General features: G+C 46.1%; 1 protein-coding gene across 1 annotated transcript in view; it reads left to right on the top strand.

The window, feature by feature from the left end:
* Nucleotides 1-2164: 2164 nt before the first annotated feature.
* Nucleotides 2165-15603, top strand: part of LOC144139878 (methionine aminopeptidase 1-like) — a 34503-nt gene continuing 21064 nt past the window's right edge. The window contains exons 1-6 of the mRNA XM_077672120.1: nucleotides 2165-2325; nucleotides 2781-2832; nucleotides 2914-2996; nucleotides 6290-6350; nucleotides 7095-7186; nucleotides 12627-12710. Of these exons, the coding sequence (XP_077528246.1) occupies nucleotides 2185-2325; nucleotides 2781-2832; nucleotides 2914-2996; nucleotides 6290-6350; nucleotides 7095-7186; nucleotides 12627-12710 (513 nt within the window). The 5' untranslated portion in view covers nucleotides 2165-2184. The remainder of the gene's footprint in view (nucleotides 2326-2780; nucleotides 2833-2913; nucleotides 2997-6289; nucleotides 6351-7094; nucleotides 7187-12626; nucleotides 12711-15603) is intronic.

Genomic DNA, 15603 nt, shown 5'->3' with positions numbered 1-15603 from the left:
CAGGAATTTTTTTTTAAAGTGTTCCAATTATCGTCGCAACACCCGTGTCAGGGACCCCTTGTGGACCCGTGGAAGTGATGGAGGACCCCTTACGCGAGGGGGGAGTACTACATGGGTATAATAACACCACTTAAGCGTGAAAACGCGTCGCACCATGTGCCACATCATTTCATTTTGGGCACTGCATCAATACATGGCACGGTCGCGCTCAAAAACAAAGTCGCTCACCAGCGGCCACATTCAGCCGGTTTCGGCATTTGCGTTTCTATGTACGTAAGCCACCAATGCCAGTTGAAAACCGTGATGGGCAACGGTGACACGTAGTTTCGGAAGGGCGGGAAAAAGTGGGGAAGCGGGAAAGGAGGTGACCGAAACGAACTTTTGTCGATTGATGCCGCTGTCACGACTAAAGTTCACTCTTTTTTTCTGGAGGCCGAGGGCTTTGCGGACCCCAGAAATGGCTTCGCGGAACCCCTGGGGTCCGCGGACCCCCATTTGAGAACCATAGAGTTCCATAGAGGACCACTGCTCTAGTTAACTGTAGCAGGCGCTTTACTTTGGTTTTCGTTAATCCTCAATCGCGAAATTTTACTTGATCTTTCAAATTTAGAAGGAATAAACTTTTATTGTGCACACCACGACGTGTTCAGCCTCCCAAGTTCAGGAGGCCACGAGTCCTAGCTGCGTCCAGAGCTCGTTGCACCAGGGCTTGCTGTCGCTCTGGTGCTGAGCTGGTCAGCTCGGACTCCCACTGCTCAGGGTTGGGGGATGGGATGGGGTTAGGGTGGTGAGGACAAGAGAAAGCAAGGTGGTAAGTGGTGAGAGGTATGTGACAGTGCGGGCAGTTGTAGGGGAAAAGGGACGGGGATATGTGGTGTAGGATGGGGTGATTATAGAAGGTTTCAGTTTGCAGGCGGCGGTAAAGGGTGGCGTGGTGTGTTGGGAGGGAAGGGTGGGGCGGGGGGTATATTCTTCGTGTGTGCCTGTAGTGGGACAGTATGGAACAGAAGGTGGAATCAAGGGGAGGGAGCGTGTCTTTAGTGGTGGGAGGGTAGCACCCGGTGTCGGTCCTTGAAGTTGGGAGTGCCCGGTAGTGCAGATCGCGGGCTGCGGCATGAGCCGCTTCATTCCCAACCAGGCCGGCATGGTCAGGAGTCTAGACAATGGTCACTTCTAAGTCCGGAGGCAGGCAGCGTAGCATGGGTAAGGCTTGCTGTGGGGCGAGACCGGACTGGTAAAGGCGGCAGGCTTGCTGTGAATCGCTAATGATGGTGAGATAAGGCTGATTTCGATGTGTAGTAATGGCATGGGCGATGGCCAGGGCTTCGGCTTCGGGTGTAGGCATATTTCGGTATGTGGCCGCAGTAAGGGTGTTGCCAGAAGTGTCCAGGGTGACAAGCGTAGCCGGAGAATTGGGGGAGGGATGTGCAACATCCGTGTAGCGGGTCTGCGAGTCATTGCCGTAACGCTTCTCGAGGTGGCGTACTCGAGCTTCTCTTCGCGCCCGGTTGTAAATGGGGTACGTGCGTGTGCCTGGGTATGGGTGCTGTTCTGAGAAGTCTAGGTGGTGTTGGTTCTGAGTTGTTGCCGAATGGAAAGGGGGATGCACTGTAGGTTAAGACGAGCAGGGGGCGGGGTTCGGCCTATATTATGAAGAACCTGACGGCCTGTGTGGGGTGCAGCTGAGACACGCGCTGGGCTTCGATGAGTTCATTCATGGTGTTGTGGAGGCCAAGTTTTATGAGACGTTCGTTCGCGGTGTAAGTAGGCAGGCTGAGGGCTGATTTGTACGTATTTCTTATGAGGGCGTCTAACTTGTTAGTCTCTTGGGGTTTAAGATTGACGAAGGGGGTCCCGCAAGTGATACGGCTGGTGAGCAAGGCTTGTACGAGGCGTCTTGTGTCTGACTCTCGCAGTCCATATGAGGAGCCCTGGATACGACGAATGAGATGCGTCAGCTGAGAGACTGTCTTGTGTAGCTGTGGTATCAAATACGGTATTATTTATTGGCCGTGCGTGGTGTAGGGACGTAAAATTTTACATATTAATGCGTTTGATTGTGCTTGTTCTTCAACCGAGGGGCGCCAATCAGATTCAGGAGGGCACTACGTCAGCTCTACAGTGAGGCGTGCACGCACGAGCGCTGCTAGCGCCACATATACCATACGTCTAGGCACTCTCGACATGGCGGCCGTTGATATGGAAGCAGCGCAGGGCGAAGTGTTGCAGAATATTTGCGGTACGGCGGGATGCAATAGTTCCGCCAAATTGCAGTGCCCAACATGCATCAAACTTGGAATCAAGGGCTCGTATTTTTGCTCACAGGTAAGCAAATATCCTCGCGATGTGATTCTGCACTTACGTTCTATGGCACGTGTGGTTCGCGCAAGGTTCTTCTGCCCATTCATGGAGATCGCGGCCGCGTCCTGTTTTTAGACTGCAAATACGATGCCGGCGCTTTTAGATACGTTCGTGCTCGTTACGATGTATGTGTGATCAATCGGCTCCTCGGCGCTTAATCAGCTCTAGGACTCGCACTTACAGCGCGGAAAAATGCCTGCGTTTTCCGGCCATTCCGCCAAGACCAAACATCCTTGTGCTTCGAAACAACAAATGTTCGTGTGCGGCGTTAGTTGGCTATACGGGTAAAAAAAATCCGTTTTTTTCGCAGTTTTTAATAAGTTGATGACGTCAGGTTGCGATATTTGAGCGTATTAGGCGTGTGTATTGCCTGCTTGTTAAGCCGCCTTATCGGTACTGCTCTTTCCTTTTTTTTGAAGGACTGTTTCAAAGGCAACTGGGATTCCCACAAGCAAGTGCATCGTGTCGTGAGTGAGTTGCCGTTATGGGCCGTCCTTCGTGGCCTACATGTCGAGGCTTTGCCGACCTAACCGTTCTGTTTTTTTTTTCCAGAAAATGCTAAGGCTGCTGCCAGTGCTGCGTACAATCCCTGGCCATCCTTTTCGTTCACGGGGAAGCTGCGGCCCTTCCCCCTGGTAAGAACACGCTTCCCATTATCGTGGCGAACGGAAGATTTGCACGCTGTCGAGTTCAGCGGTTATCGATTCACGCGAACAACATGTAGCAGGTGAAGTGAATCGCGGTAAACCAGGCTGAAAGAACTGAAAACGGGGCAAATGGGACGGGGGATACCCCTTTTCCCGTCACGTTTGTCTTTGCTATACCAATCGTTTTTGGCTATGAGCGTTACCACTATTTATTTAGTTATTTATTTATTTAAAATACTGTACAGGGCATTGAGTAAGCGGGTTACATGCATAAATGTACTGTTAACAAGGCTAGCGAACGCCACGCAAAAATGATGCACGACATAGGAGAAAGGAGACAAGAATCGGCAGGAAGTGTGCATTTAATGGAACATGGAATGCAAACACAACAGTTGCAATATCTAGTGCAGGAAAAGAATGGAAAATGACGATGCCTTGTCAAATAGCTTATTTGTTTGAGATAGCTATACGCATCTTTTCTAAACAATCATTTGAGTCTGGGTGCAGCAGTGTTTATGGAACCAACCTTCGCAGTTTCGTGTGTGCAATATATTTTCCACAGATGTGGAGGTGGGATAGGGCGACAAAGGGGAAATGCAAGATACTAGTACATTTCATACTAAACGTAATTTCATGCAGCGTGCACTGTGACCCTCCAGTATACAAAAAAATTGGGGCATTTTCTTAATGCCTTGATTCGTTTGTATACATCCTGCACCACGTCGTTTTTAGTTCCACTCTGTACTTATTTGGTCCTTTGGATTTTGAAGTGCACCTTCTTTAATAAAATTCCCTCAAGGCGCGCGCACATTGACTTTGAGCATGTACTCTTCCCATAAGCCAGATGAGGCTTCAGGGCACAAAACTGCAGTTATGACTTGAAGCATCAGCATTGTTTTCACTCTATTCCTCTGTGTTCTCGCAGTGTTCCAGCCTATTATACTAGCATTTTGGCATTTCGATGAGGTGCTCATGCAGCCAAGCAATGCAGGAAGGCAGAGTGGCAGCCAGGCTTGTGCTTCAGTTTTGGTCTGTAGCCAAAATGTGAAGTTGCACATTGATGGATGCCGCCAGGGGCAAGCTAGCGTATGTTAGGGCACAGCATTAGGGGACGTTGCTGGGCTCCCACCATTGGCGCTTTGTCACATTGTTCTTTATCGTGAATTTTGATGCAGGAACTGGACATCTTTAGTATTATAAGGTATAGGTGACCTTAGCAATGCAAACGGAGTGCGTGTGTGTGTGTGTGTGTGGGGGGGGGGGGGTGCCCTCCTCCTGTCTCCCCCCCATGTGCCCGTTGTCTCCTTCTCCCGTTACTTTCCCCTTCAACCTGATCGGAGGCATGGGGGGGTATGACAGACCTCATCTTCCTCCTCCATCCCTCCCTCACAGGTAGCTCATAAATGCTATCTTACCTATAACTCTTGTGGAATTGTGAAGGAGCATAGACCGGCATTCCCATTGTTCGTCTTGCTACATTGCTTTTTTTTGTTTGTTTTCTCGCCATTCAGAAAATTTCTCTTGAGTTCAAGAGGCGAGGAGCACGAGTAGTCATTTGCATCTCATTCTACTCGCTGTCTGTACGGCAGCAGTTTTTATGATGAAGGGATGTATTAGAATAATTTGTCAGTCTTTTGCAGTCTTGCGTGCTGTATGGCTGCTGCACATGGCTGGAAGCATTGTACGACAAGGTTTTAATAAAAAGTTGCATCTTCTGGCGTGCTGTCGCATCCTAGTCTACTTGTGTTCGTGAGGAGTACCGTCAGAAATGGGTACCCACTGCTTGTATAGGTATCACAGGGCTGTTAGCGATTTCAAGTGAGATGGCGACACGGGCACACGCAGATGGCAAATCTGTGCCAGTAATGTTTCCAGCATTGAAATGGCTGTATAGCACGAGTCATTGGTGCATGTTGAAAAACCACGAGGGACAGTGATTAGTTTTTGCACCCAGCCTTGGACTTGTTTTGTCATGTTTGACCCATCCATTCCTTTACATCTTGTTTCACTTGGCTTTAAATGCATGTCTTCATTACACAGGCGTATGGAGAAGGAGGGGGGGGTGGTTATGGGGCTCCTAGGATTTTGTCTAGAACCCCAGGAATCCTGTCTGGAAAGCGCACCTACTCTACCTTTGTGGGCTGTTTCCCTAATGGCATGCCTAACTCTTATGCAAGGCCTTCATCCACGGGAGTGTTTGAGCTCGCACTCCGCTACGCGATGGCGAGTTGTGGCTCAGAACAAACTAGGGAAGATTAACAGGCGAAACCGCAGGCCTGGCTGCTTCAGTACCCCCATGCAACTAGGGCCACCGTCGTAAACCAGTGCGCTAATGACTTCAGCATTCGTCCACCCCTCCCCCCTACATATGCGAATTTACTTCGAATTTGCTGCTGCAGTGCCGTTCGTGTTGAAAAATAATCTGTTGCCACAGTGACCAAGAAAGTCGTTTCGCCGCACGGGCGGCATCGCAGCAGCAAATTCGCAGGTAAATTTGCACCATGTAGAATGGGCTCTCTGTATGAATGTACACTTTGTTGCCCTAATCAAAACGTAATGTTCTCGCTTTTTTCACCCCATCTGTACATTTTGACGCATTTGTTGTGTGAGTAATTTTAGTAAAATTATCCACAGTACAAGCTGCTCCTACGCAACATGTTAACATAAGTAACAGAGTAAAGATTTGTCCTTAACCGTTGCATGAAAGAAAATTATTAGATGACAAAGTGACAGTAAAATACTACGTCCACCCACAAATTGTTTGTTGCGTGCTTTTCACGTTTATAATGTCTGCTCCGTGCTTTGTTTGTTTTGGATAAATTAGTTCTTTCTTCCAATTTTGTTAAGCATATGTATTTACATCTGTTCTACATTTCCATATTTATTGAAGTGCTATTCCTTCTTATGTAGACAAAACAGAAAGTTCTGCCACCATTTCTAAGCTTGCGAATAATTTTTTTGTGAAATATTTTATTTCCTTTTTCTTGACAGTTAATAGTTCTGTATTTTCAGTTAATAGTTATGTATTTATTATTCATATTTTTAATCCCCTAAAAAATCATACAAAGGAGGTCGAGGTGCCATCTCAGCCACCCCCCCCCCCTTCCCCATACAAAATTTCTGGCAACGCCCCAGCTTAATTATGAGGGTTTCAGGGTAGTGTGAATGAAACTTGATTGCTTTTAGTTCTGCATCAGTGCAGAACTAAATAAGGCTCTTGATAAAGAAACTTCCATTTTGTGAACGAGTAAAGCAACTTGAATGAATTTTCTTTTGCGTAGTCTTCAAAGCGGGAGGTTCCTGAACACATCATGCGCCCAGACTATGCAGAACATCCGGATGGTATGTTGGAATTTGCTGTGTGAACACCTTGTCAAGAGGTTGATGTTGTTGTGGAGCACTATGTTGCATTCTATCTCACGAGTGTCTTACGTCGTACCCTATGGCAACGTTATGCAAAACACAAAGATCGAAGTACCTTAGCTATAAATGAAAGGGTGCCAAACGGAAAAATAAAACATTAGGAAATGTAACGGAACGCCGTAAAAGGTTCGTTGCCCCCATCTTGTCCATTAAACATGGTGCAACACCCTGCTTGTATTGAGGGAGGAACCACTCTAGAGATAGGTACTTTTGCGTGTATCCACATGGTTACATAGTAGTTACGAAGTCTGTGTGCTATTAGTGAGCCCATTTTATTGAACTAGCAATGAATGCGAAAACTGCATAACTTGAAACCCTTGCCATTGAACCACAAGGATTTGTGAGGGAATCTGCTGCTTGCAGCTTTTTTTTAAACTGGGCAGTTTTGAAGTGGCATTTGCTAGGCTGGAAATAGGTTGTTTTATTCAGAAGAATTCGTTTCTGGTGGACTTTTACCATTTAATGTTTTCCCCGCTGCCTTAGAACTGTTGCAACAAGGGCTGAATTTGAGGGCTCAGGCACAGCACGCAGAGGCAAAAGCGTGAAAGTGAGTGCTCAACAAAGTGGCTTGTCTTTACCTGGCAGTATGAAAAACAGTGGCGTGAGGGATTTTAAAAACCACGGAGTTGCTGACTGGAGGTTTGTTTCTTTTCCTTTGTGAAGGTATTCCGCTGAGTGAGCAGGCTGCTAAGCACTCTTCAGTCATCAAGGTCTTGGATGATGAAGAAATTGAAGGTGTCCGTGTGGCTTCCAAGGCAAGCTCAACACATTTTGGCATGTGTGTTGCAGGGTTGGTGCCCCAACAGAAACATGTTGCATGTAGAAAGGAGAAGGGAGCAAGGTGATTTGTGCAACGAAGCAAAAGAGGGGATAAGAATACCACAGTGCCCCATTGAAATTGAAACTTGCAGGTTGTTAAGTGTCTTCGATGTATTTTATGTTTGCAATGAGAAAAACTCCCAAATGCTGCATTGGAGGTCTAATGTGCTTCAAAGTTTAAAAAAAAAAAATCTTTAAACCTCATGAAAAGGTGACACCCACAAGCTCTGATTTCTTTATATACAGACAGTGGAACAGAAATGCCCATTTGGTCTTTTTTTTTCTTCTGCAAAAGCTGTCATGTTTAAGAAAGTGTAACAAACGTTATTTATATAATAAAATTTCAGTAAAGGAAAGTTTTAGGTTTAATTACAAAATTTGTGTGAACTTTTCAGTAAAACTTGTAATATCATTAAACAAAAACAAGTTCCAAAATATGCAGAATGCATCTCAATTCATAGCAAAGTTTACTGTGGGAATTGAACTACTAACTGGTGTGCCATTCAGAAGACAATGTCAAATTCCCTTCTTGGGCACAGCACCCTTTATGTTGCTCAGGTAGCAACTGTTACAAGGGTGCCGACATTTTTAAGGTAGTTGTGTGGCATTACCCACATCACTAAACAGTTATGGCGTCTAACAAACCAAATTCCATACTGAAATCAATATATATGTCGAAGCCTACATGCTACATGGTGAACCATGCCTGTCAGCGCCATAATGCTCCCAATCTGTCAAGAGCAGGCAATTGATGTTTGTGTACTTGAGATCGTTGCTTCAGTGTTTTTAGAGGCAAACTGTGGGAGGATTGTTGAATGAGCTCTGCTTACTTTCACTTTTTAGAGCTCATAGACAACTGCTCTATTTTCTAATGTGTGATGCCCCTAGACAGCTGCTTGGACCATGGGGTGAAGCTAGTGGCATCCATGAGGCCGGCTTTTCCTCTCTATAGGGGCAATCTCTGTAGCACAGGGTTCGTGCGGGTCCTTGAAATCCTTGAAAACCCTTGAATTCAGAAGTAGCATTTTCAACGGCCTTGAAAGTCCTTGAATTTTTACAGGTCCTTGAAAACCCTTGATTTTGGAGTGAAATTAAGAAGACGACCACTCTGCGTACGAAGAACTGTATTCCTACTCCATAAATTTCCGCCATGTTTTTACGAGGAAACCATTGCGTTTCAAACAGAATACACTTAGCAGATAATTTTAAATGCCTGGCTGCGCTGAAATCAATTTCGGTTTTGAAGGGCCGGGCTGCGCTGAGAAATTGTACTGTATCAGTTTCGGTTTCAAAGGGTCTAGCCGGATCCATATCCAATCCATTCCTTTGTGTTTGTTTTGAGCGTTGCGTTGTTCTCTCTCGTAGTTCGAACGTTCGGTGTGGTTTGTGTGGTGTGTAAAGTGTGCGGTCGAAATTACTGCACGCAGTGACTGTGAGTTAGGATAATGCCTGGTAAATCCGAGTTTCAGTGCTCGTGGCTGAACATCAGCAGTTATAGGCACTGGCTTGCACCGGACCCGGCGAATCCACATCGGGCGAAATTGAAGATTTGATGCAAGTGAAGAAGCGCTGCATTGATGAGGAGGTTGAATGGTTGAAAAAGAAGAAAAAGAAACTGGAGGTAGCTGTTGCTGAATTAACAGCTTCAGCGGACAGTTATGCAGAAAAGGCAGAGATTACGAGAGACTTCACCTGGGTTATCAAATCCAACAGCCTAAGGAAGTCTGCCAAAAGCAACGCACAGGAAATCTTGAACATCGGCCTCGAAGTCCACAAAAAGCAACATGAGCAACCGTGAGCGTTAAATGAGTGCTTCTTTTCTGTATATTTGTCTTGTTCAATATGTTAGACATTGAAAAGCTGATGCTAACGTACTTTTAGTGTGTAAGGTGAGAAACCTCTTAATATGTTGCCTTGCAATAAATAATACATCTTGACGCATCGAAACTTGTGTTTTGGGGAAGTAAAGACTCAACATGGTCCATGAAAATATACTGGCTGGGCCTTGAAAGTCCTTGAAAACCCTTGAATTTTTTTCTTTGATACCAGCATGAACCCTGGTAGCATAACTTTTCACCTTTGCCTATGTGGAGGGGTGCACATACTTGATGCATTTGTGGTATTCAGTTGGGCATTAACACTTTGCAAGAAGTGCTCAGGTGTTCTCGGGGTGCTTTTTTTTTTTATCCCCCCGCACTTTTGTGCTCTTGACGCACAGTTTACAGCTAATGCTTACAACATGCAACATCCCACCCTTTAATTGTGTAGAAGTGCCTTAGAGAATGTGCTGATATTTTGCCCACTACTCAGAAGTAGCAGCGACTAGGGACACCTCAGTAGACTTTGCACCAAGGGCCCACACTTCCTTTCTAACGAGGGCAAAAACAAGCTTATCTAGGCTAGGACGATAAAAACGGGAGAGCAATGCCAGATAATGACTGGAGAGAAAAACCATATGTTTGAGGCCCATTATTCATTGTTGCTGTTTGATTTGCCGGCTTTTTTAAATACAACCTTGGAAACATGCCCACCCTGTATTTATTTTCTGCATTATCCTGTTAAAATGCTGCCATCTTTAAAAATTTCATTCTATACAACTACCGTATAAATCGGAATATAGGCTCCGGACACTGAAGTTTGCCCGCGATTGCAGCGCCGCCTCTCGCCGCCGCTTAGCAACTTGGGGTCGGTGGATGTCGCGACCGGCTGTTCAGCGCACGTGAAAACGCGCGCTGCGTTCAGTTCGACGCTCTGTGGCGGAAGTTTTTTAAAAAACATAGTGATAATGGCAAGCTGCGGTGTCCGAAAGGATCAAAATGCTGCGTGAAGGACTGCCAAAATCGCGAAGGGCAGCCTGGCATCGTTCTGTACAGGTTTCCCGGGAAGCCGTAGGAGAATGAACGTCGCAAGAAATGGATTTCTGGAGTACGAAAAAATAAAACATTTGCTTTCAGTGGTTCATACATATCGCAGACTGCGATATTTGTGAATCGCATGTGGTAGTATTTGCATAACACAAGGTATTACGGCTTCCGTCATTATTGTTTTATCAGCAGTAACCCTTTTTTTAGCGACAGTCATGGCACCGGATGGATGCCAAAATGCGGCACAGGAATATTATCACAGCACTCCCGGGTGGTGCAAAATCAATGTCAACAAGCTTCCCGCGTACTGCCTTGCTTGGTTCCCCGAAGTGTACAGAGTTCGGCCACGCATTCCAAGCGAGAGCGCGGCAAGATATCAAACGCATTATTTGACTCTATTAATGCGTTTTGGGTACTCTGAAAGTTCAGATTATTTTTTAAGCAGAGGAGGGAGAGGAGGAGGAAATACTTTTATGGAGATTTCCTAGGAAATGGCCTGGACAAATTGAATCACAATTACCCAAGACGACTCTAACATTACTCACAAGAAAGAAGCCGAAACTAAACGGATTCTTCGTAAGACAACACGCAGCTCTGCTGTATCAGCAGGTTGCACACTGGGTGGAAGTGGGTCTACTTTGTCATCAGCTAATAACGTTTAGAATGCGTTGTTAATCACTGACAACACCAACCACCAACCGAGCTGAAGAAGGGCCACAGAAAAAGTAACTGTAGTGTGGTCGCGCGAACAAAGAGAACAACAACACAAACACGCCCCTGTCGTGGAGCGCCTTTGTATACGCTGGAGTCACTTTATTAGGCCGTGTTACACGAAAACCTGGAAAGAAGCTCTAGATATGCTTCCCTTGCTGAGGATGTCACTTCACAACGATGTCTTTCCCGTCAGTTTCTTTCACGGCGTACACGCGCCCGGCAACGTACAATCTCTGTCTCTTCTCGCGCACGCAAGGCCGAAACTAGTAGTCCAGCCGAGTAATTGTGCGGAAACCGCACAGAAGCACTTGTGGCGTGGGGAAACTATTCCCCAGAACAGTTTTCGAGCACGAGACACCTTTCAAAAACAGTCGCAGAATCGCCAAACAACCAAGAGGTGGAGAACATATGAACGCACACCTGCCGTCTGGCTCCCACCGACCCAAAGTTTGCTCAAGCTTCCGAGGGGCGGCACTGGGTGTACTTATTCGCCGCGCCCTCTGAGTAGTGACCGGTCCCTATAGGTTGAGATTTTTTACGAAAAAAATTGACGAAGAGTCACCCCTCGTCCTATATATCGGTCATTGGCACAATGTTAGTTGTCATCCGGCACCCAGGCAGCCCATTGGGCCCGTCCAAACTGCAGAGGCACCGAAGCCATCTACATCAATCGGACGTGCCGCCATGTTTTTTCTTGCTTCTCTTGCTATCAGTGAACGTGTGCGTGATATTTTCTTCTTACTCAAGATAAGTTCAGGCACTTGGCACCAGTTTAACACAGCCCTTAAATGACGCATCATATAGTATGCCCAAGCCGACAGCAACGTGCCCCACTAGCGCCAGTTCAGTGCCACCGAGAAGAGTGGACACCACTGGCGCCAGCTGAAAGTGCAGCCCTCGGTATGCAACGCTAGGAAGACCTCGTTTTGTGGGCGCTGCGCTCTGCACTTTGAACTGAAAGACAAGGCGGGGACTTTTATTCGCGAGAATCGTGCGACATCTCTATAAATATATGGCCTACGACAACCCCAAGACGACTGCTGTTCGCCTGCGAAGACCGTCTCTCGTGAAGGGCTGCACATGGGTGTTCCGTGCTTGGTGCTCGCTTCCTGATTACAAGGTTTTGTGAGTGTTTGAGTGCTCCATAAGCAATTCCCTGGACTGCACCAAAGACGGCCTGCTGTGTGGAAGACAGCCAGGCAGAAGCAGTCGTCTAACAAGATTTCAGACAGTTATAATGAGTAACCTTAGACAAAACGAGTTCTTATAGCCCCACTAAATTTTGTGTATCTAATTTTTTCCCCATTTCTCGGCTGCGAGGTAAGGTGGTCGACCTATAAATTAGAAAGGTGCCTGATATTTAACAGTGAATGGTGCAGCAGTTGACTTTTTCAGCGCCAGAACATTCATCAGAGCGCATTGTGCACTAAGAGTTTGGAATGCAAATTTTCAGATGCTGCACAAGTAGTGATGATTGATCTAAATTCTGCCTTACCTTGATGTTTCCATCCACCGTCTGTACTTCCCCAAGGTTTTTTGTGCCAGTACAACCGAGAATTACGAGTAATTCGTGCAACCAGAAGTTGACATGACACAGTTCTTAACCCCAGGCTCCTACGCATCATTGCCATGCTTATTCAGTAATAGCATTTCCAGCCCATTACAATGTAGATTACAGTTACAAAATGGAGGAAGTGCTCATTCACCAGGGTGCCCTAGCCAGGAGGTACCTTTGATGGTGCATGCAGATCTGTGACGATGTCGGTCAGGAGCTGTGTGTGCTCTTTTTTTTTCCCAGCTTGCCCGAGAAGTGTTGGATGTGGCCCTTGGAGCCGCCGAGATCGGAGTCACCACGGATGAACTGGACCGGCTCGTGCATGAGGTGGGTCGGAGCACAACATTGTTGTGCGCGCTGACCTTTTTGAGAGGGGCATTCATGCTAACATTACAGCTCCCATTGTACCCAAAGGGTGCGCCTCATGCCCTGGATTACAATAAGAGTTGTAGTTCCAACACCAGCAACTTAATCGATGCATTTACTGACCTCAAGGTGGCATCAGAAGTTTTAAGAAATATTCTGACTGCAAGGAGATATCTAGCTCTAAGTGTGCAGCTTTAACACTTTTAATACCAATTCAAGGCTTGTCCAATTAGTGATTTATGCTAATGCCACCAATGTGCAAATTGGAACTTGCGTTACAGCAGCCCCAACAGAGCCACTCTTTAAAGCAAATTTTGGCAGTCATGTCTGTATATTTGTGTTTGTATGCATGAATGTGCTGTTTGGATGTACATACATGCAAACATACGTACATGCACACAAGCATGCACATAGTTCAATTGAGCTGCATTTTAACTGGCCCTGGGTGCACCCAAAACTTTTTGGTGTGTTCAACATGCGATGTACAAATATGTGCCAAAATAGGCGAGCTACTGAATACAGACATATGTGTCTCCTAATTTTGACGCTTGCAACAACAGTTAAAAGATCTGTCGCAATAAAATACAAATTTGATACATTCTAAAGATTCTTATGTCAGGAAAATAACCAGGCAAATTTTAATGCAAAGTTAAGCCATTTGATACGGAGAACAGATGAAAGGTCCGTCACGACAATATATAAGTTCGGTTCATTCTAAAGGCAGGTTTCAATGGGAAGTCAAGCCAGGTAATATGGAGAACACATGAAAAAGTGCTGACTCACCGGTCACTTTCTTACACAGTCCCTATGACATCATGGGGACTAGTTTGGGTGATTGGTAGCCACTAGCAAAAGCTACCACCAATAAACAAGATTGCGCAGCTAAGCTAGTGCCCCTGATTTGGTTGGATCATGCTGCTTGATTGCTAGCTTGGGGTTAACGTGTTTGATTGCTCTTGTTTTATGGTAAACACCCCAATGATGTCACCGCCGGGGTTTTGTAACGGCAAGTTTGAAAGTTGGTCAATATTGGTGGTGTTTTTGCTTTTTTGAAAACTTCTCTCAGGACTGGAACAGAGTGTAGCCATTTATCATAGGCTAGTTTTTTCAACTATACAGAGGACGTATGTTGTCTTTCTGATTATTTTAACGGTGGAGACGCGGGGATCAGATGGCGAAAGTGACCAAAAAATTAGTTTTTCCGGAAGTCACCTTTTCGGTTAGCACATTTTATATTCTATGCACTTCGAAGGTTTCTCCGTCAAAAACCATCGCGAAGTGCCAAAGAAAAATATTTGTGTCAGCTGAGGTGAGAAAATATAGCCCCAAAATGAGGAAAACGCAGCAATTTTCGGAGTGCTGTGTCTCCGGAACAACGCCACCAGGCGCCACCATTTTGGTACCGTCAGGTCGGCTGGGCCTTTAACTTCTGCTTTCCAGTTGCTTCTTTTATCGTCGCTTGTTCACAAATGCACAAACGCAAAAAAAGGAAGACTGTGATACAAAGCAACCGATGGATTCTAACGCACGGTTGGCTATCTGGCCGCATTCGCTGAAACTTCTCTCCAGATTGAGCGTCGCCATTACAACAAAAACATGATGTGCACTTCAGACACACAGTGAAATTCGCCGGTGTTTTTCTTGGTTTCACGCTCGGCTCGGCTCAGCTCCCGTTTAGTCGTTTTATCTGTTGCAGTACTGAACAGTGACGTTATCATTATCGCGGTGGTAATACTTGAGATCGTGCTCGCGACTTCTCCGTGCTTAGTTCTTGGGTGGGAAATGCGGTGTGTGTGTCCACATTTGGGGGTTCATGAAGTGAACTTTTGGACTCATTGCAATGTTACAAAGTGCTGAGTTATTGCTGTGCTTCACAGCGAGCTCCTGAGCTTCAGGAATGGACTAATCGATTGATTGATTAGGGTTTTACGCGCCGACGCAACGCAGGCGATGAGGCGCGCCGTAGTGCAGGGCTCCGGATTAATTTTGACCACCTGGGGATCTTTAACGTGCGCCGAAATCTCGTACACACGGGCGTTTTTGCTTTTCGCCTCCATCAGAAAAGCGGCCGCCGCGGCCGGGAATCGAGCCCGCGACCTCGTGCTCAGCAGCGCAACGCCTTAGCCACTGAGCCACCGCGGCGGGTCAATGGACTAATCGACTCGCCAGAAGTTGTTGCCCGTGCTGCATTGCAGCGGGTGTTTGGGCCACGGCTGGTAGCGGGATTGTTTGATATTGCACGCGAGTAATAATAATTATGTATGTAAAATGAAATTTAATGATGAAGTCAAAGTGGCGAAACAAAGCAATGTTACTTCAGTTACGATCGTGGTGAATGTACGCGTCAGGGGTGGTAGGGGGGGGGGGTGCAACTTTTGCCGTGTAACGCAGTCTGGGATTACAAAATATTATTTTCAACAAGACACCTTACGGTTGCAGCGTATTACATCATATTTTTAATGGCCCATTACGTTGTCTATTTTGGCAATAGAAATTATTGTTTTGCCTGAAGGAGAAGGTCATAGTATGCTAATATTAATAATTGTAATCGTGTAAAAAAGTAGATGCAGTAATCCCTCGTAACGAAGTCAGCGGGACGGCCAAGAATTTCGTTATAAGCAGTGTTTCGACATAAGCGACAAGTCGAGAAAAGCTAAAGCATTTGAGCTTTAATTGCACGGTACAGCTGTGGCGAATCAAAGCACAATGTATTCAGTGAGGCAAAACTTTATTTAGGTGCAAAAAAGGCTGGTAGCTTTGGCTGTTTCAAGTTCTTGCACGGCCCGAGCCACCCCTGCTCCAATTTGGCGAAGCATTGGATGACGCTGCGGTCGCCTCAAATAAAAGTGGCAGT

Source organism: Haemaphysalis longicornis, unplaced genomic scaffold, assembly GCF_048455015.1.
Source record: "Haemaphysalis longicornis isolate Haplotype H1 unplaced genomic scaffold, Haemaphysalis longicornis Haplotype H1 scaffold_1, whole genome shotgun sequence".
Classification (NCBI taxonomy): domain Eukaryota; kingdom Metazoa; phylum Arthropoda; class Arachnida; order Ixodida; family Ixodidae; genus Haemaphysalis; species Haemaphysalis longicornis.
Note: the sequence above shows the minus strand (reverse complement) of the source record. Positions and strands in the feature narration are given on the sequence as shown.